The sequence below is a fragment of the Ctenopharyngodon idella genome, chromosome 21 (genome assembly GCF_019924925.1).
Source record: "Ctenopharyngodon idella isolate HZGC_01 chromosome 21, HZGC01, whole genome shotgun sequence".
Taxonomy (NCBI): domain Eukaryota; kingdom Metazoa; phylum Chordata; class Actinopteri; order Cypriniformes; family Xenocyprididae; genus Ctenopharyngodon; species Ctenopharyngodon idella.
The window spans coordinates 3495001-3516275 of NC_067240.1; the positions used below are offsets into that span (position 1 = coordinate 3495001).

The 21275-nt window shown below is 37.9% G+C and overlaps 1 protein-coding gene across 1 annotated transcript in view; it reads right to left on the reverse strand.

The window, feature by feature from the left end:
• Positions 1–1850: 1850 nt before the first annotated feature.
• Positions 1851–21275, reverse strand: part of notch1a (notch receptor 1a) — a 35052-nt gene continuing 15627 nt past the window's right edge. The window contains exons 7-33 of the mRNA XM_051877619.1: positions 20745–20900; positions 20470–20655; positions 20278–20391; positions 20045–20158; positions 18935–19168; positions 18734–18844; positions 15923–16261; positions 14113–14226; positions 13178–13297; positions 12936–13088; positions 12586–12814; positions 12136–12337; positions 11863–12016; positions 11335–11519; positions 11123–11255; positions 10770–11027; positions 9946–10058; positions 9230–9801; positions 8080–8493; positions 7749–7897; positions 6755–6965; positions 6567–6648; positions 6298–6460; positions 5917–6215; positions 5020–5167; positions 4817–4914; positions 1851–3977 (exon numbers count right to left, since the gene is read on the reverse strand). Of these exons, the coding sequence (XP_051733579.1) occupies positions 2784–3977; positions 4817–4914; positions 5020–5167; positions 5917–6215; positions 6298–6460; positions 6567–6648; positions 6755–6965; positions 7749–7897; positions 8080–8493; positions 9230–9801; positions 9946–10058; positions 10770–11027; positions 11123–11255; positions 11335–11519; positions 11863–12016; positions 12136–12337; positions 12586–12814; positions 12936–13088; positions 13178–13297; positions 14113–14226; positions 15923–16261; positions 18734–18844; positions 18935–19168; positions 20045–20158; positions 20278–20391; positions 20470–20655; positions 20745–20900 (6245 nt within the window). The 3' untranslated portion in view covers positions 1851–2783. The remainder of the gene's footprint in view (positions 3978–4816; positions 4915–5019; positions 5168–5916; positions 6216–6297; positions 6461–6566; positions 6649–6754; positions 6966–7748; positions 7898–8079; positions 8494–9229; positions 9802–9945; positions 10059–10769; positions 11028–11122; positions 11256–11334; positions 11520–11862; positions 12017–12135; positions 12338–12585; positions 12815–12935; positions 13089–13177; positions 13298–14112; positions 14227–15922; positions 16262–18733; positions 18845–18934; positions 19169–20044; positions 20159–20277; positions 20392–20469; positions 20656–20744; positions 20901–21275) is intronic.

Below are 21275 nucleotides of genomic sequence, written 5' to 3' on the forward strand. Positions count from 1 at the left end.
AACAGGTATTAGATCGAAGTACAGATGTGCATCTTAAAATCGCACATTTTCAGGAAAATAAGCGGGGAGGTATTCTCAGCTGGTGTGAGAAACAGCGCCCCCTGCAGCAGATGAGCGTAATGTGCGGTGTTCAGTCACAGAGGGCGAAGCAGGACAGCAGCAGCTCATCTGACCTGGGTTGTCATTGACCAAATCCCTTGTGCATTCTTAACCGAACCCCTGCTGAGGATTCTGGGAACCATCGATTCATGGTAGGTGACAGATGAGCTTTAGTGTAGTTTTTGTGAGATATTATTTGATATGAGCTATCATGTTCATCCAAAAATGAAAATTCTGTCATTATTTACTCACTCTCATGTCGTTCCAAAACCGTAAGACTTTCGTTCATCGTCGGAACACAAATGAAAATCTTTTTAATGAAATCTGAGAGCTTTCTGTCCGTCCATTGACAGCCTACGCAACTACTACTTTCAAGCCCCAGCAAGGTAAAGACATAATTAAAGTAATCCATGTAATTCCATGTAATACAATAATTACATAATATAATCATCATAAATCATCAATCATATAATATCATATTATTTTTTTTATAAATAAAAAAGACTATAGAATCGCCGACTGGTAAAGTCATCGCGTCACTGCAGCGGCCGTTAGCTCAGACGCGCGCTTCCGGATTGCGCATGCGCATTAGCTTGATCCAGCCTGAAAAATAACGTTTTTTGTCATGGTTCGAGCATTTAGAAACACAAGTTATGAGACAGTTGTTGTCAGATTTCATTGGTGATTTTAAATATGAATTGTAATTGAAAGCTTGGCAAACAGCTTTTAAGAATTTGATGTTTTCGTATTCAAAGAGATAGGAGCTGCACTTGCATGCACGAGAGGCGTTTCAAAGATGGCCGCCGAGTGAATGATTTGTCTTCAAGGGACTTTGTTAATATTTTGTAAACGAACAACATGAGGGTGAGTAATTAATGACAGAATTTTAATTTTTGGGTGAACTAACCCTTTAAAGTCTGATACGTCTTTAATGTATGTCCACAGACTATCAACAAACATGTATATCATTTAATCAGACACTTCCGGGTCACTGCGCAAGTTTAATCGATTAAACAGAGTCACTTTAATCGATTAAACAGAGTCACACAGGGACAGAGTCCGTGTCGGGAACAGAACAAACCAAAAGTTATTTTAATGAATGAACCATTCTCACTAATATGTGCAGAGCAGCCTGGGAAACCAAAGAACCACACATATGAGCATGTTATTATTTCATATTTGATAGTGCTGATTTAATTTTAGATCCATGTTTTAGTGCACTTTCCCAGGCTGTAAATGGAGGGTTGCAGCAGGTGAATCAAGTGCCTCGTTCAGCCTTTAAATAGCAGACGGAGGTGAAGAAGTGAAAAATTAATTCAGTGAATGTCACTGGTTCCACTTGAATCTGGGAAAAGCATTTACACTCATCCATCCAGAGATGCTTCGGGGTCATCTTTTTAAACATAACCACATAAAATACAGCCAGTGAGTGAGAAGCTGAAACCTACTACAGCTATTTGAAATATTAATATTATAGTTACATAATGTTTTATTGAATCACAAGAATAAATTACATTTTAAAATATTTTACAATAGAAAACAGTTATTTTAAATTGTAATAATATTTCACAATATTACTGTTTTTACTGTGTTTTTGATCAAATAAATCCAGCCTTGGTGAGCAGAAGAGACTTTCCAAAAACATTTTTAAAAAAAATCTTTATTCTAAACTTTTGAACAGTAGTGTATAAGAAATAATAATAGTGTTCACATGAATGTTTTGAAGGCAAATCAAGTCTGACGAGACATAGTAAAAGTAATGTCACCAAACGGTGTACTTTATTGTGTCAAGGAAAGGTACTTTACAAAAACCATTGAACAAAATACTTTTTTTTTCTCCTCAAACTACAAATCTGTCTTTTTATGTCATTAGAACATTTGATATGCATTTATAAAACGTAAAAAGTCTGGAAAGCAACAATCACACCTCTTGAGCACCAATGATGTCATCACACTGCGACACACACATCTGTCTCTTTCTCTCTCACACACACACACACACACACACACACACACACTCATCTACATGTCTTAGAATATGTCCTACATGTCTACAGCAGGCAATAAATAACAGTGATTGCTACGCTACATATGAAAAAGCTCCCAAAACCACCTGAAGTGAGGTACCATGGGAAAAAGATTTGGGTTCTCAATTAACTCAGAACAGTGTCTACAGACAATACTCGGTAAAATAGCATAAATCAGTCATAATAAACCACTCTCTTTTATGTAAAAACACAAACAAACGTGTGTAGAGGCATGCCAGAGTGTATGTGTGCGTCCATTCGAATACATCCAATATTACAATATTAAGACTCTTTTTCTACTTTTTTGTTCACAGAAAACTAACAGTTTGGTAAAAAGGACCATATAAAATCTAATTAATACTGAAATTAATTAAAAACAAAATAACCAAAGGGGAAAAAAAAAACATTCTGGCAGCATCACAATATTCAAAATTATTTTCAGAACAGTTAATGGTCAAAATAAAAATAAAATACAGTATAAATTAAAAAAAGATCTTTTATATCTGTAGTCCAAAACACATTTAAATAAATACAAAAAATAATAAAAATGGTTCTTAGCATACAAAAATCAATAAAAACAGTTCTTATCATTAATATAAAATCATTTAAAGAGTCTATTCAGTAATTCAGTCTAGCTTCTTGATGCTAAAGCCCCGCCTACTTGAAGGCCTCTGGTATATGGTTCATTTGCATACTGGTGGGTGGGCTTGAGATGCCCTCTGACCAATCAGACAAGTTGGAATGTGGAGACGAGCTTGACCATTGGTCAGGAGAGCCAGGAGAGGGCGTGAGGAAAGGATGATCAGGAACCTGCGGCTGGTGACTGGGCGTGTTGTCCATGGGGTTGGAATAACTATGTTGAGAAGGCGGAGTCAGAAACTGCGTGCTAGAAATGGGAGGAGCCATGCGCTGGCTCTCCTGCGGCAGGATGGTCTGGATGGGGGCGTGTCCAGAACCAGACTGAAGATCCAGCCCACTCAGGTCACCTAGGAAGTGATGAGAGAGGGCGTGGCCGGAGGAGGCGTTGTTTTGGTGCTGCATGGGCGGCATATTCTGGTGGGCGTGGCTGGGAATCATGTGCGACGCCGCGCTGAGGTGGCTAGTTTGCATCGTAGGATAGCCCATGACCTGTGGCATAGAGGTGGCAGGGAGCATTGTGGGTATCAGCTGTGTGAAGCCTGCCTGCTGTTGTTGCTGTTGCACCCTTTGCAGCCAATCACACGCAGCTGTTTGAGCTCCATTGTTAGCCACTGGCATATGGGATAAGCGTGGAGGGGCGGAGTCAAACGGCTTCCCTAAACTCTGAAGAGCTCCGCTCATGTGAGAATCAGCCAATCCTTGGAGTTGATTCAAAGTGATGGGAGGGGACTGTTGAAAGGGTGACGTCATCATAGGTGGGGAGGAGACGTCTGACAGGTAACCGTGGGGCGACTCCAGCGAATCGACAGGCGAGAGGACGCCCACTTCCATCATCCCTCCGTTTTTGCCCTCTCCGCTCTTTTTCTTTTTCATTCTCATGTCTTTTCCACCATCCTTCCCTCCTCCCACGCCTTTACCTCCCGGTTTCCTTGCCTTCTTGGCCGCGTTGTTGTTGGCGCTGCCCGGGCTGGGTTTGATGCCCAGGTAGGTGTTGGGTGAGCAGAGAGGGGGCGATAAGGGCAGCGGGGGACTCCGGACCAGGTTGTACTCTTCTAACAGACGGACGATGTCGTGGTGCATGCGCTCCTGCGCGATGTCGCGTGGAAGCTGGTCTAGGTGATCCGCAATGTCACGGTTGGCCAAGTGATCAAGCAGGACTTTAGCGGTCTCGTAACTGCCCTCACGAGCGGCCAGGAAGAGTGGCGTCTCCTCCTACAAAACAAGGTTATTATCGTTAATTTTTTGTTAATTGAAATAAAGCTGAAATAAATTATCAATATTAGAGGAAAAACTTAAAATAGACATGTTGCCTTTAAGTACAATTAAAATTACTAGAGAAAAAAAAAAAAAAAAAAAAAAAAAAAAAAATACCACTAAAAAAATGAAATAAAAAATAAATTACACCAAAATATTAAGATTTAAAAAAGCAAAAACCTAATAAATTGCACATAAAAAATGATTAAATTAAAAAGTTTTTTTTTCTCTTCATTTTAAAAGTTAATTTATTTAATATATAAATAAATATATAAATGTAATTAAATGTTAAATGTAAATAACACAAGGCCACACACAAGGTATTGCATTTTTAATCTGGAATAAATATTTTAATTTTTGACTTCAATTATAAACTATGGAAGCTTGTTTCCCCCACTAAATTTAAAAAAAAAAAAAAAAAAAAAAAAAAAGGTAATTGAGACTTTTTATCTCAGAATTGCGACTTGTGAGTTATAAAGTCAGAATTATGAGATATAAACTCACAATTCTGAGAAAAAAAACCTCAGTCTTTTTCCCCCTCACAATTGGACATAACATGCAGTTGCGAGTTTCTCAATAATGACTTTATAACTCAAATTCTGATACTATAACTCGCAATTCTAACTTTATATCACGTAATTCTGAAAAAAAAAAAAAAGTCAGAATTGTGAGATATAAACTCACAATTGTGAGATAAAAAGTTGCAATTATCCTTTTTTTTATTATTTCATGATGGAAACAAGCTTCCATAATAAACTCATCGACTTTGTTTTATTTATTCCGTTTCAAAAACCCACCTTGTTATTCTGTAGGTCTTTATTCGCTCCATTCTTCAGAAGAACGACAGCAGCGTCCACGTTATTAACCGCAGCCGCCCAGTGAAGAGCAGACTTACCTACAGAAACAAAAACAGTGAGTTAGTGGAGGCATCCATGCATCTTCAAAAGACCTAAGAAAGGTTTTTTGAGAGATTTGGTTGAGCATGAGTTTGTGATCATACCAGAATCATCAATAGCATTTGGATCTGCATGGCAGTTAATGAGCTCTTCCACCATTCCCTCGACAGCCAGTCGGGTAGCCAGGATCAGCGGAGTTGTTCCGTCATGCATGCGGGCGTCCAGATCCGTCGCTCGGTTCCGAATGAGAATCTATTTCCAAAAACAAACCCATGTTTTAACATTATTCAGCAAACAAGAGCATCTAGAGAATATAAAATCACAATTTATAAATACAAAATGTGCACAAAACTAAATATAATTATACATTGTTATTTTATATAATATATTAAATATACATATACATAATATACAATGTCACCAATGAATAGACATTAGTTAGCGGATGGATACTAAAAGAAAAAATTATATATAGAAGATCGATAACTATTATATATAGTAGTTATTCATATTTTGAATTGGCTTTTATATTTTTCATTTTTTGGTACTTTTGTTATGTGCTGTTGTCATTTTGATAGCTTTTTGCTTAAATATTTTAGCTTTCATTTATATTTCAGTTTTACTTTTAGTAATTTCTTAAATAATTAGCTTTAATTTATATTTCAGTTTTAGTAATTTTAGTACTTTGACTTAAACTCATTTCAGTTAGTTGCAAAGGCAACATTTTTAATTTTCATTTGTTAAAATTTCTCATCTCATGTTTATATTTTACTTTATTTCAGTTTTATTTCAATGGCCAAAAGTTCAATTAAAAGAAAATAACCAAACCATGTCTTTTTAAAATACATATTATTATTATTATTATTATTATTATATTAAATTATTATGTGAACATTCATGTCTTTAATCATATAGCTGTTGTCGATTGCACACAAATTAATTTAGTTTAAACCCTCCTGAATCATAATAAGCTGAATATACTCGATGTATTTGTTCTTTACCTGGAAAACACCCTGTGCATCAGCAGCGACGGCAGCATGGAGAGGCGTGCGGCCCATGTTATCCTGGACATTAGCATCGGCGCATGACTCCAGCAGGCGTTTGGCCGCGTCCGAGCGGGCGTAGCGGGCAGCCAGGTGCAGGGCGGTCTCGCCCGTCCGGTCCGTCTGATTGTGCAGGTTGGCACCGTGGTAGATGAAGTCCGTGATGACATCGGCGGACGGATCGTCTTCTGCCTCGCCGTTTTCATTCTCAACACCGCCACCACTGCACGACGCAATCATCAGTGGAGTGAAACCGTCTACGAGAGAGACCAAAGAGAGTTTTAAAGAAAACTCCAGAGTTTACATCAATAACATCATGGTAAAGGTCCAAGCGCTCACCGGGCCCGCGGACATTGACATCCATGCAGTCGTTCTCGATCTCTCCCTGCGGTGGCGTCGGAGCCATAGAGTTCAAACGCAGGTCAGCGGCGTCCAGGTGCTGCTGCGTCCACTGACGGTGATCCAGCTGACCGGACATGTCCAGAATGGACTGCACCTCAAACTACACACAAACACACACAGTTACACATCCATCTGGGATTACGGAGTAAAACATTGGATATAACTTTACACAGAGAGCAGACAATCTTAACAGCAAGCACACTCACCCGGAATCGTTTAGCGGTGTCGTCTTCTGCCCATTCGCTCAATTGTTCATCCATCAGAGAGCTGTCAGAGTGTTTCAGAGGCCTGATGGGATACAAAGTTGTATGTTATCATTAATGGGACTGATAAAGGTGGAAAACGGTTACGTGATGTATGTTATGTATGTTTAATCAAAGTGTTACACACTCACTTGAGTCCGACAGAGTCCTCTCCGACCGGTTCCCTTCGCTTCTTTTTGGGTTCGGTGACTTTAAATCCCTCTGGGAACCAAAGCTGCCCGTGTTCCCTCTTCCTCTTCCTGGAGACCACAACGCCCACTGCCGCCAGGGCCAAAACAGCCAGAGCAAGAAGCACCAGGAACAAGGGGTACATCTCCCCGGTCTTTGAAGGCGCATCCTCACCTGCACACAGACACAGTTAATGATTAAGGCGTTTGAGCTGCATAGAGTACATTTCAGTGTTGTTATTGTTAATTAACATTCAAAATAAAGCTGAAATAAAACAAAATATAAATATTACATGAAAAATGTATTTTATTTCACTTAGTTGACAAGCAGCATCTCTAATTTTTGTTTAAGTTGAAGTTCTAAAATGAATAAAAACCAAAACTGAAATAAAATTAAACATAAATAGCATTTTTTTTATATTAATAATATTTAAAAAAAGAATAAAAATGACAAAAGCACAAAGATTAAAATTTAAAAGAAACTAAAAATTGAATCAAATATAAAATAAAATATAAATATTAGATTAAAAAAAAATTAAATAAAAATGGTGCCTTGGCAAATAAATAAAATACATTTAAGCTGAAGTACTAAAATTACTAAAACTGAAATAAAAATTAAGTAAAGATAAATAGAAATGAAAAAAGAACAACAAAACTCAAACTTGAACTAAAATTAAATTAAACTAAATTAAAGCCAAAATAAAATATAAATATTAGATGATAAACTTAAAAAATTAGAAATGTTGCATTGGCCAGTAACTGAAACAAGTTTAAGTAGTAAAAATACTAAAACTAAAATAAATTAAACCTATATTATATATATATATATATATATTACTAAAACTAAAAATGAAAACTGAAAATAAAAAACAAAAATGTAATTAACATTTTAATAAATACTATAATTGTATGTAAATAATAGTAAAATAACTGTTTTTGGCCCAAATGTGGCACTTACTTGTGACGGCCTCGATGATGTAAGGAACATTGAGATTCCCGCTAGAGGCCAGCGCTCCGAGGAATGCTGCCACATCTGTCGCGCTCTGGAAACACTCGTCAGACTGCTGATAACACTGACGGTTGTCAATTTCGAGATAGACGATAGACCTGCAACACAAACATGTAAACATTTTAATCACAAATTTAAAGCACATTAAAAATGGTACACAAAAATAATACATTCATTCATAAACAATATAATACAAATTGTTAGTTGCATTTCTTGCATTTTATTATTTTGATTTAACAATTACAATTTCATTGGTTCAAATGTGAACCGATACACTCACCCTTTGATCTCCATTTGATCCAGCTCTCGTCGTAGGCGGGACTTCATAAATGACGTCAGGCTCCTCCTGGCTCGCTGCAGCAGCTGGGCGGGGTCGGTCCAATCAGAGCGTTTGTGTTTACTCAGCTCGTGCTCGTTGCCGTAGTATGGGAAAATGAGTGGCTCTCCGTTAGCATCGCGGCGGAACACCACGTTCGTATGCAGCAGTCCGCTCAGCTCGCGGAGGAAAGACGAGGAACGGTTGCGAAGATCATCGGGTGGGATGTGGACCACTAGTACCAGACTTCCCACGGCGAGTTTCTGAGGAACGTCATCGGCACAGTCGAGACCATCCCATTCGCACTCCGCGTTATTACAGCCCTGATCGCAGTGACCATCCGCATAGTGATCCCTACAGTACTGATCGTACAGTGGACTGGAGAGATTGAGGAGGAGGAGGAGGTTACAAATTAAAGTCAGATTTTCCACTGATTTCTCTCTATGCATTTTTGACTTCCACATTCTTTTAATATATTATTATTATCATTACATTTAGAAGGATTTTTCCATTAGGATGCACAGTTTTCCACAGTTAATAAAAGATTGTAAGATTGAAAATAAAAGATTGTAAAGACTGTCAAAAAAAAAAAAAAAAAAAAAAAATCAAAATTAAATAACAGCAAAAATAAAAAGCAATAAAATAAAACAATAATAAAAATTATTAAAATTAGATATAAAAAAAAAATTGTAATGATTGTCAAAATATCATCAAAAATTAAATAAATAGAACCATAAAATAAAATAAAAATAAAATAAGATAGAAAAGGGTCTTTAATGATAAAGCAATAAGAATAAAATAATAAAACAGCCAAAATAAAAAATAAAAAAATTAAATAAAAAAAACAGCAAAAATAAAAAGCAATAAAATAAAACAATAATAAAAATAAAAAATAAATAAAAATAAAATTGTAAAGACTAAATAAATAGAACTGCAAAATAAAATAAAATGATATAGGATAGAAATGGGTCCTTAACGATAAAGCAATAAGAATAAAATAATAAAACAGCCAAAATAAAAAAATATCAAAATGAAATAAAAAAAACATAAACATAAAAAGCACAATAAAACAAAACAACAATAAAAAAAATACAATAAAATAAATTTCACTTACTTGCATTGCCCCTCCAGTCTTTGGCAGTCGAATCCATCATATAAGCAGCCAGCGTTGGCGCACTGCTCGTCACATTTTCCGTCGTTGAAGTACCTCCAACACTGCAGGGCGGCGCTACAGTTCTGCCACGGGTCGTCGAAATTCAGAGAGCAGTCTCCGCCGTCCCATCCGCACGCGTGATTGTTACACTGCGTATCGCAGATGGCATTTCCACCCCTGCCTTCACACTGAGCGATTTCACATCTAATCTCCACCTCCGGTGGTGGGGCGATGTCCCGGCCCTGCCCCCCATTGAAGGAGTAGTCAAGGATGTGGCAAAGGAGTCCGTTGAAGTTGGCGGGGCAGGAACAGCGGTAGAACGGAGCATCGTTGATCGGCTGGCAAGTGCCCCCATTGTAGCAGGGGTTGGTGAGGCACGGCGAGTCCATCCGTGTTTGGCACTCATGCCCGCTGAAGCCCGGCGGACAGAGACAGCGGGGACTCAAGTGGCCGGAGACGCAGGTAGCACCGTTGCGACAGCGCAGGGAGCCACAGGACTGAGCGTCGTATTCGCAGGAGGAGCCAGAATAACCCTGAGAGAGAACGACTGGTTAGAGAGTGTATTTTTAAAGGTGTAAATTACTTTTTAAACAGCTCTCAAGCACCAATGGTGTTTATGTGGTGTTAAGAAAGCTCAAATCACAGAATTAGGCTTCAAGATGTGAGTTTTTACTCACCGGCTGACACTTGCAGATGTATCCGTGTTTGGTGTTGCTGGCGACAGCACATGTTCCTCCATTTTTGCATGGCGTGTCCTTGCAACCGTTGAACACAGTTTCACAGCGCTTGCCTGTGAATTAAAAACAAACAAACATTGAAACAAAAAAGCTCACAAAAGTCTCAAGGTCATACTTCAAACCTCAAAATGCAATAAATAAATAAATAAATAATTTAAAAAAATATATATATATATATATATTTTTTAGCGCTGTCAAACGGTTGATTATGATTAAATCGCATCCAAAATAAAAGTTTGTGTTTATATAATATACGTGTGTGTATTTATGTATATATAAATACACACATATATTTAACAAAAATATATATTTATATATAATATATATAAATTGTATATTTATATATATTATATATAAAATTTATAAATATATATTTTTTGTTAAATATATATACACATAAATATATAAATTGTTATAAAAGTTTTTGTTGTACTGAATTTAATTTACATTAAATAAATAAAATGTTTATTTTATTTTTAAATTGTATCTGTGAAGTATAAGTGTGTCTGGATTGCATTTTTTTCTTTCAATTACTGTTTTACAGTGAGAAAATGACTGCATTATAGCAATATAAATTTGAGAGAGAAAAAAGATTAATTGACATTTAGACAAAATGTTTTTTGTATGAGATTCACTAACACTAAATTATCTAATGTTTACTCTATTCATATTGGTCAGATTCAACAATATATGTTTATATTCACTGCAAATGTGATCATTTGTGCTCATTCAAGCACTGGCGTGAGTCAAATGTCTGTTCGTACCGGTGTATCCTGTTCGGCACTCGCATCGGAAGACGTTGATGAGTTGTACACAGTTGTAGGATCCAATGGGGTCACAGGGGTCAGACAGGCACTCATTGACATCGCCTTCACAGCGCTCACCTACAAAACCAGGCAGACACACGCAACCATAACCGCCTACACGGTCCACGCAGCGGCCGCCGTTAAAGCACCGCGGCTCGCCGGTTAACGGATCCACGGCCGGGGAACAGTCATCGACGTCAATCTCACAGTGAACACCTGCAAACACGGACAGAGGAAACAAATCGAAACAATTCACCAACTGAAATATTAAGTGATGGATCCAGTGTATGTGTGTGTGAAGGTGCCCGTACCTTGCGTTCCCCGTGGGCAGGAACATTTGTATGTGTTTATGAGGTCGATGCAGGTTCCTCCGTTCTGACAGGGTTGAGACAGACACTCGTTTATCTCCTTGCTGCAGTTGACCCCGTGATATCCAGGAACACACTGAAAGAGAGAAACTGATGTTAGACTCATATTAATGGTGTACATGTGCGATTGCTCAGGGGTGTGTGTGTTTTCGTACCTCGCAGCTGTATCCTCCCAGGTAATCGGTGCAGGTGGCTCCATTCTGGCAGGGGTTCGGCATGCACTCATCCACCTGCTCCTGACAGTAGCTGCCCGTGTATCCGGCTTGACATCTACACAGGTGTGTGTTACCAGCATCAACACACTGACCCGCATTACGACACAGAACGACCACTGACACTCCTGAGAAAGAGAGACAGCTAGTTTATGACGTGCAACTTTTAATGTGGTAAATAAGGCATTTCGAACAGTAATTTGCAGCTTGTTTGAATGCTAGGAGAAAATATACTTTAACCAGTTTAGAAATAATAAATATTGCAAAAAGTTTTATAATTTTGGTCAAAAAAATATTTAAAAATCTATCAAATTTTAATTATTTAATTTCACTTAAATTTTTATGATTAAATTCATTATTAGCTTTGAATCAACCCACAGCAGTTCCTTCACATAAAATATTCTATTTTAAATCTCTTAAGTTTTAAGGGTTTAGTACAGAAGTAATAGTCTATTCAGCAGTGATCTTGACCTTGCTGCTTGGCGGCGACCTCACAGCTGACACTGGGGACGTCACAGTAGATGCCCGTCCAACCACTGGCACACTGGCAGGTAAAAGACGCCCCCTGCTGCCAACACGAGCCACCGTTCTTACAGGGAGAGGAGTCACACCAGCGCACCAGACTCTAAAACACCAAATATCAGTAGATAAAGCATGTGAAATAGATCTATATCATGAAAATATACCATTATATACTATATTATATATATATATATATATATATATATTAGTGTGTTTGTGTACCTGGCAGTTGAGTCCGGTGTATCCGTGTGGGCAAGTGCATTTGTAGGTGCCGTATCCGTCCTGACAGGTGCCCCCGTTTTGGCACGGCCGCGAGTCGCACTCGTTAACATCATGCTGGCAGTAATTCCCGGTAAATCCCGGCAAACACACGCATGAAAACGAGTTTATGCCATCCACACACGTTCCCCCATTAAAACACGAGCTGTAGAGAAGAAACAACACGTATTGAGATTTCTTATACGCCAACAATAAAGAAATTTGAAATCACAATTGATTTGAAAACATTTTTGATAAAAAAAAAAAAAAAGAGAATGAAATGATATTAAAATGCATTTAAATTTAGCAAGTGATGTCCACTCTCTGAATCATCTCTTATGACTTTGTGATTTTTATGTAAAAACATCTTAACTTTTGGCAGAATGATGAAATGAGTCTATAAGGAGTGTGTACCTCTCAGTGCAGTCCGGTGTGTTGATCTCACAGTTGATGCCACTGAATCCTACAGGACAGCTGCAGGTGTAGCTGTTGACACAGTCGGTGCAGTTCCCTCCGTTACGGCAGGGGGCGCTCACGCACTCGTCTATGTCCTCTGCACAGCGCTCCCCACGGAAACCAGCCAAACACACACACATAAAGCCATTCACACGGTCCTGGCACACACCGCCGTTACTGCACGGATCTGAGAGAGAGAATAATTACAGTTACTGCCATATTCAGGCTTATTTTTCATCTTTACTTTTAATAACTCTTGTTTATCGAGTAATGTTACTGCCTATGCTGACATTTTGTGCACGTCTTACTTGGCTCGCAGTCGTCAACGTCGTTCTCGCACAGATCTCCGGTGAATCCGGGGTTGCAGCGGCACTGGTATCCACCGCGCAGGTTCTCACACACCCCTCCGTTAGTGCAAGGATTCCTCACACACTCGTTAATGTCCACCTCACACGTCTGACCTGTGTAGTGAGATGACAGTGCTTACGGTGATGATGAGGGTCATATAGGGAGCATGAAACTCACAAAAAAAATTTGCACTTAGTCTTACCTTGCCATCCAGCAGGACAAGCACAAGAGAAACTAAGAAAATCCTCCGATTCACGACACACACCTCCGTTCTTACAAGGACGCTGCACACAGGGAGCCAAAACGTTCTCACACACCTCGCCTGAAACACACATTGAGAAAGTGTCAAAATGGAGGAAAAAGATACATATAGGTCAGGGTTATTATTGTTAACTAAAATGTTAACTAATACAAAAACTTATTTTATTTCAGTTTTCAAATCAATTTTTAATATAAATGTATAGACATTTTTAATATAAATATAAAATATTGATAGTTAAAAATATATAAAAATAATTACACAAAATATATATGTTATAGAAGTAAAATATTACTTATAAAAATATTAATTATAATAACTTTAAAATAAAAAATATAAAAATAAAAATAATATCAATAATACTAAAATAATAGAAGGACAATACCATAAAAAGAACACTGTACACCCTTTGAATGTTCGTTTATTAAATATTTTAGCTAATTTGATTATTCTTCCTGCTACCAATAAAAGTGTAGTAAACATTTAACCACGTTTAAACTAATCTTGCTAAATTCTGCAGGTTTTCCCCTCAAAGTAAGTGCAGAAAATAAGAAAAAAAGCCTGATTTTTTATTTATTTGTTATTTCAGTCTTGCTCTTCTATTGCCTCGTTTTTCCAGCTCAGTTCCTGCAGGCACTTCCTTATCAGTTTCCACGGTGACCAGCCGTAGCAGGAAGTCACTTGGAGTTTCCTTCTATTGTCAATTCTTTGCCTCAACAGGAAACAGGAAGGGGCCAAACAGGAAATAGACCTATTTGAGTAGCCACCCTTGACACAGTGGTGTTATTTCACGTCCCCAGATAGTTTTACGCACACCTCTGCAAAGTTTCAAAACAAAAAAACAGCTGCACAATGGATGTTTGTGTATGTGTTTGTACCTGTGTAAGGCAACATGCAGTTGCACTTGAATCCGGCCACATCGTCGATGCAGGAGCCCTGGTTTAGGCAGGGGTTGGATGCGCACTCGTTAATGTTCGTCTGGCAGTTGGGACCTAAACGAAAGAAAACACACCATCAAATCATGCAGAAATAAAAGTACAAAAGTCAGAAAACGTGCTTTTGAGTGTGTAATATTACAGTGTTATTCTAGGTTATACAATTGCATAATATAATTACCTTAAATTGCTTATAACGTAATGTTTATGTTCATATTTTGTATAACTATAAAGCTATTTCAGCTTAGCATTCAATGTAGTAAAAATGAGCATTTTTAGTAGAAAAATTCTCTTATGTAGCACAAAATATTGTGGATAGAACGAACAATAGAACGAACGAATCATAGATAGAACAAACGATAGATAGATAGATAGATAGATAAATGGAACGATTGAATGAATGAACGATAGAAGAAACGAACGATATAGATAGAAAGAACGAATAAAAGAATGAACGATAGGTAGAACGAACAAATGAAAGAGAACAAATGAACGAACGATAGATAGAAAGAGAACGAACGAGAACGATAGATAGAAAGATCGATAGTACGATAGAATGAACAAACAAACAAAAGAACGAAAGAATGAACGAATGAAAGAACGAACGAACGATAGATAGAATGATAGAACGAATGAACGATAGAACAAACGAACAATAGATAGAACGAACAAACGAAAGAACAAATGAATGATAGAAGGAACGAATGATAGAAAAAAGAATGAACGAACAAAAGAAAACGATAGATCGACAGAGATCGATAGAACGAACGAACAAACGAAAAATAGAACTAACGAAAGATCAATAGAATGAACGAACGAATGATAGATCGATAGAGTGAACAAACAGTAGAACAAACGAACGATAAATAGAAGGAACGAACGATAGATATAAGGAATGTACGAAAGATAGAAAGAACGCACAAACGAATGATAGAACGATAGAACGAACGAACGATAGATAGAACGAACAAACGAAAGAGAACAAATGAACAAACGAACGATAGAAGGAATGAATGATAGAAAAAAGAATGAACGAACGATAGATAGATCAATAGATAGAACGATAGATAGAACAAACGATAAATAGTAGTACAAAAGTGGGCAAGTGCATACTTAAGTGTATTAAGACTTATTTTATTTTAATAATGTATTGAAAAATTTAATAAAATATTACTTTATTTTAATTTATTTTTTAAATTAAGCCCAAAAAGCATGCATGCATATTTCAAAAGTCCACTTAAAATATTACTCAATCCAGGCAATATTTTATTTAAAATAATAATAATAATATAATATTACTTTTATTTTAATTGCATTATTTTTGACATTTTAGACTACATAGATTTATTTAGATTCAATATTTTATTTTATTTTATATTTTGACATTGCAGCAAAATCTAAACATACTACATTATTATAAAACTTGCATAAAATTGCACAAACCCTCTGTTGGTGATTACATGTAAGCATTAGCTTAGCTAGCTAAATCTGAAAACTAAACTTTTAGGTTCAAACATCTAAAAACTGCTGTATCGATTCTCCACTCAGTGCCACTGTTAGTAGAAAAAGTTTGAAAGTGAACGGTCACAACTCTTTCTCTTATGCAAGGCAAAGGATTGTGGGCAATATCAGCCTAAAAGGCATGCATACTTTGAAAATCCACTGTAAATAGTATGCAAATGCATTAGAACTGATCTGGCATACTAGTCAGGAAGCATAGAGTATGAATTGGGACACTGGGAGAGCGTCTTACCGCTGAAGCCAGCTCTGCAGGTGCACACGTAGCCGCTGGTCATGTCCTTACAGGTGCCTCCGTTCACGCACGGATTGGACAAACACTCGTTGATGTTGATGTCACAGTTGCGTCCCATCCAGCCGGCCTCGCACATGCATGTGTAGCTGTTGATCTGGTCCACGCAGTTGCCGTGGATACAGGGGTTGCTGGAACACTCGCTGTGCTGAGACAGGCAGGTGGCGTCACGGAAACCCTCCGGACAGAGGCAGGTGAAGGTGTTGACCCCGTCGATGCAGGTGCCGCCATTATGACAGGGGTTTAACGCGCAGTCGTCAATGTTGATGTTACACATTGAGCCTGTGAGGAAAAACAGTATGTATTAAAATAGTGTGTAAAAGTTTTAATAGTAAAACTGAACATTCAGTGTCAAATAACACAGAATGGGCTTGATTTGATTGTGAAAAGTGGAATATTGTGAAATATTACCATTTAAAATCTCTTTTCTATTGTAATATATGTTATTCCCGTGATCAAAGCTGAATTTTCAGCATCATTATTCCAGTCTTCAGTGTCACATGATCCTTCAGAAATCATTCTAATATGCTGATTTGCTGCTCAAGAAACATTTCTGATTATTATCAATGTTGACAACAGTTGTGCTGCTTCACATTTTTTGGAAACTGATGCATGAAACAGCATTTATTTGAAATAGAAATCTTTTGTAACACTAGAATCGTCATTTTCGATCAACTTAATGTGTCCTTGCTGAATAAAAGTATGCATTTTCTCAAAATAGTTACAGGCCTTAGTTACATCAGCAGAATTGAAACTGAGAAATTTGGGAAACTTGAAAAATACAACCAATTTTGATCTTGTTTAAAATGGTAAAGGTGGTTAATTTGATGTTAAGTTGTTTCTAAGGTGAATATCACATTCATAATAATAAACAACTTAAAGGCCATATATTCATATGTGTGGACAAATCCTGTCAATCATTTTCCTAATTGACCATCATGTTTATCAGATGATTCACTCTAAAGAGTCTTACAGTGATCTAAGCAGAAGTTTGAAACTTAAAACTATCAATATGTTAAAATGCATGTAAATTGCAATAGTAAAGGAATTTTCCTTCGGGACTCAGATGTGTTTTGACCTCTAGTTCTTTGTCTGCCTTTCTCTCTGTGTGTGTGTGTGGGCCCCATCCCAAATCTCCAGCCCTGCTCTAAACGCACAAAGGATTTCCTCCACCCTCTTGTGCTCTTTCATTCGTCCTTTCTTTCCGTCTTTCAGACCCGCTCACACACCCCTCACACACTCGCTGGGGGGAGGGCAGGTCCTACAGAGGGTTGTTTGCAGATACAAAAGGACAGACCCTATTTCACACACGGCCGAACAACAATTACCCCCTCAACACACATACAAAACCCTCCTCTGTAGGGTAATGGGTAACTGCTTGATTCTCTTACAACAATGGGACTTTATTGCAGTTTCTCTCTCACACACACACTATACTGAGTGTAATACTTACTGTATTACATATAGTACTGTTCAAAAAGGGTTCAGTGATGCTAAAAGACACCTGTTCACCTAGCTACTGCGTAACACCCATAGACTGCATTGACCTTGGTTTACATTTCAGGGACTGCTTTTTTAATTCATTTTTATTAGGTAGTAAACAATAAGGCATTTGTGGCCATGCTAAAAACTCTATATACACAAAAAGCAGCACAACATGGGAAATCATGCTGTTTCAGCTTTGCATTCAGTGCCATTTTAATAGAAAAAGTTGTAAAATTGAGGTTGAAAAGTGAACTGTCCTCCCCTCTTATATGGAACAAAGGATCATGAGCAAATAAAATAAAGTTGCAATGACAATTTGTGTCCTTAAAGTTCTTATTATGCATGACAGTATTGGGACAAAAAATTGTGTTGATGTCAATACTATTTTAGTAGAAAAAGTTGTTAAACTGAGGTTGAAAAACTTTTTACAAGGTTAAAAAAAAAAAAAAAAAAAAAAAAGAAAGATTGTGAGCCCCAAGAGATTGTGTCCTTAATGGAAGCTTGTTTCCGCCATGAAATGAAAAATAAAGAAGGTAATTGCGACTTTTTATCTCACAATTCTGACTTTTTGAGTTATAAAGTCAGAATTGCATGATATAAAGTCAGAATTGTGAGTTATAAAGTCAGAATTGCGAGATATAAAGTCAGAATTGTGAAATATAGTCAAAATTGCAAGGTTTAAAGAAAAAAAGTCAGAATTTGCATGATAAAAACTCACAATTGTGAGAAAAAGTCAGAATAGCGATTTTATATTGCAATTCTAACTTTATAACTCAAAAATATGACTATAACTCACAATTGAGTTTAAATCTCGCAATTCTGAGAAAAACGTCAGAATTGCGAGATAAAAAGTCGCAATTACCTTTTTTATTTTTTTATTTAGTGGCGGAAACAAGCTTCCACAGTCCTTAATGTTTGTATTATAAATAGAAAAGGTTAACTAAAGACAATAAGGCACTTGAGGCTATGCCAAATTGTGAAAATACTCCTGCCGCCCTTTAGCCATGACTATATTCACAGTTTAGCAAGGCCTATTGTACCTTTCTCCTTAAATACAACATTAAAAGGGTCACTCTTGTGATCAGTCAGGCCGTAGCATTAATGTAAAGCACACCTGTGTGTGTGTCCCAGTTGGGAAAGGCAGTCTCTGTCCTAAGTCATATCTGTTATCTGATACACAAGCTCTGCACGTCGCTGGCCACCTGTTCTCGCACACACACACACACACACACACACACACACACACACACACACGCTGCACTGACTCACCTGTGTATCCGGGTTCACACACACACTCGTAGCCGTTGATCTTGTCGATGCACTTTCCATAGTCACATGGTTTACTCTTGCAGTCGTCAATGTTTATCTCGCAGTTCACACCTGCGGACACAATCACGACATGATAACTGTGTCACATCACTTACTCACTGTCATACTTCGCGTGAGTTTTTGTGTGTGTGCATGTGTTACCTGTGGTTCCTTTAGGGCAGGTACAGGTGTACGAGTTCTCTCTGTCCTGACAGGTGCCTCCGTTTCGGCACGGTTGGCTCAAGCACTCGTTTATGTTGGTCTCACACAGGCGTCCGGTGTATCCAGGGCGACAATCACAGGTGAAAGCGGCCACGCCATCCCTACACACGCCGTAATGACAAGGGCTTGACACACACTCGTTGATGTCCAACTCGCAGTGAGCGCCAGCAAAACCTGCAGATGGGCATTTGAAAACCCACATTTCGTATTTAGAATGTTGCCAGTGACACTCATTTCCTATTCTAAGAGGATCGCCAATCATAATACAGGTAATTTGCATATGGAACTTTTTAAATGCGCACAGTGTCCAAAAAACGATCACGTTCACACCAACGAACGATAACGGTCTGTTTATTTTAAGCTCACGTGCTGAGGTTTCTAAGTGTGTACAACATGTTTTTGCTGTTTTTGTTGCATTTACATGGCTTTAACCAGCAGATGTCCTCAGCATGCTATGTTTGGAGTGAATAGCTAGTGTAATTGATCTAATCTAACAGTGAATTTACTTGACGAAGTCAATATAGTGGAATAAAAACAATGCCTAGACTTTTTTATTGCAACTTCAAAGGAAGCAAGACAATGTTGTCGAAACTAGCGCTGGATACCTGAGGTCATTTTATGTTACACTGTTTGCTAGGCTGGCATTGTGATCTCATCGTTAATACTTCTCACCATTTATTCCAAGGATATGACCCATTGTTTTCCATATATCCATTTTCTTTAAAGTATTCTTGAAAAGGGGGTTTGACTTATCAAACAGTGGTGGATGTTTCTGGACCTCAGCGATTAACTTCTCTGAAATGTCGTCTGCCATTTTAAATGCGCGAGCCGTTAAATTAGAATAGATTCTGATTGGCTGTCAGTGTTTTATCGTTCAACAGCTAGAAAAAAAAAATCGTTCTGAAAGTGATCCCGATATCGTTTCTCTATATCGTTATCGCTGTGGTGTGGACAGTGCTATTCTTTTATATTTAGAACGATTTGTAAAACTATATCTTTATCGTTATCGTTCTTGGTGTGAACGGGCCTTAAGACTGGGAAAAGGTGTACCTGGAGTGCATTCGCAGGTGTATTTGTTCGGTCCGTCTGTGCACTTAGCTCCGTTTTTACATGGTGTGCTTGCGCACTCATCCACATCCACCTGACATAAATTCCCAGAGAACCCTGGAGGGAAATAAAAAGCATGCCATGTTTAGTTTGATTGCTCACCTACAATGCACATTATAAAAAGACCCAAATGTGGCTAGTTCTTATGATTAGATCTCTGAAATTTATTTAGTTACCTTTGGGGCAGTCGCAGTGGAACGAGTTGATCTTGTCGATGCATTTTCCGTTGTTGAGGCAAGGCTGAGATGCACAATCGTCAGCGTTTATTTGACAAAACACACCCTCATAACCTACACATCAAAACAATCAGTCAGACACAACAGTAGTGATGTGCTTTTCGATGCAGGTAAATGGTTAAAGATCCATACCTGGCATGCAGATGCAGTGGAATCCACCAATTTGGTCGAGGCAGGTGGCGTCATTCTGGCAGGGGTTTGACTTGCATTCATTAACGTCCATTTCGCAACGTGGACCTTCATAACCCTGGAGACACTTGCACTGGAAGGAGCCTTTAGTGTTGAGACACCGTCCGCCATGCTCGCATGGGTTTGCACCTGAAACCCATCAAATCGCAAACATTATTGTAATGCAACAATCGTACAGCATTTAAAATTCTTTCTAACCAATCATATGCGACTCTTACCGAGCGAGCACTCGTCAATGTCTTGGTTGCAGGCCGATCCCGTGTACCCGGGCGGACAGGTGCAGATGGCTTTTCCGCTCACCGGGTTCGTGTCGCAGTTTGAGCCCTTCTGACATGGATTACTGATGCAGGCGTCGTCGAGGTGACACAGAAGACCTGTGGGTAACGTTGTTATTGTTAGCTAAAACTATTAAAGATCATTTTTAGTAACTTAAAATAATAAATACTATAATAGTATATAAATAATAAAATTAAAGAAAACTGAAAATTAAAACAAAATAAAAGCTAATTCCAAATACTAATAAATACTATGATTAGAACTGTATGATCTCATTACTGGATGAATCAGCGTTTTTGAACGAATCTCTTGAATGAATGATTTAATGACTCACTCATAAAGATGTCTCTTGTTTCATTACTTGATGAATCAGCATCTTTGAACAAATCTCTTGAATGAATGATTCAATGACTCACTCATAAAGACTTCACTTGTTTCATTACTGGATAAATCAGCGTTTTTGAACGAATCCC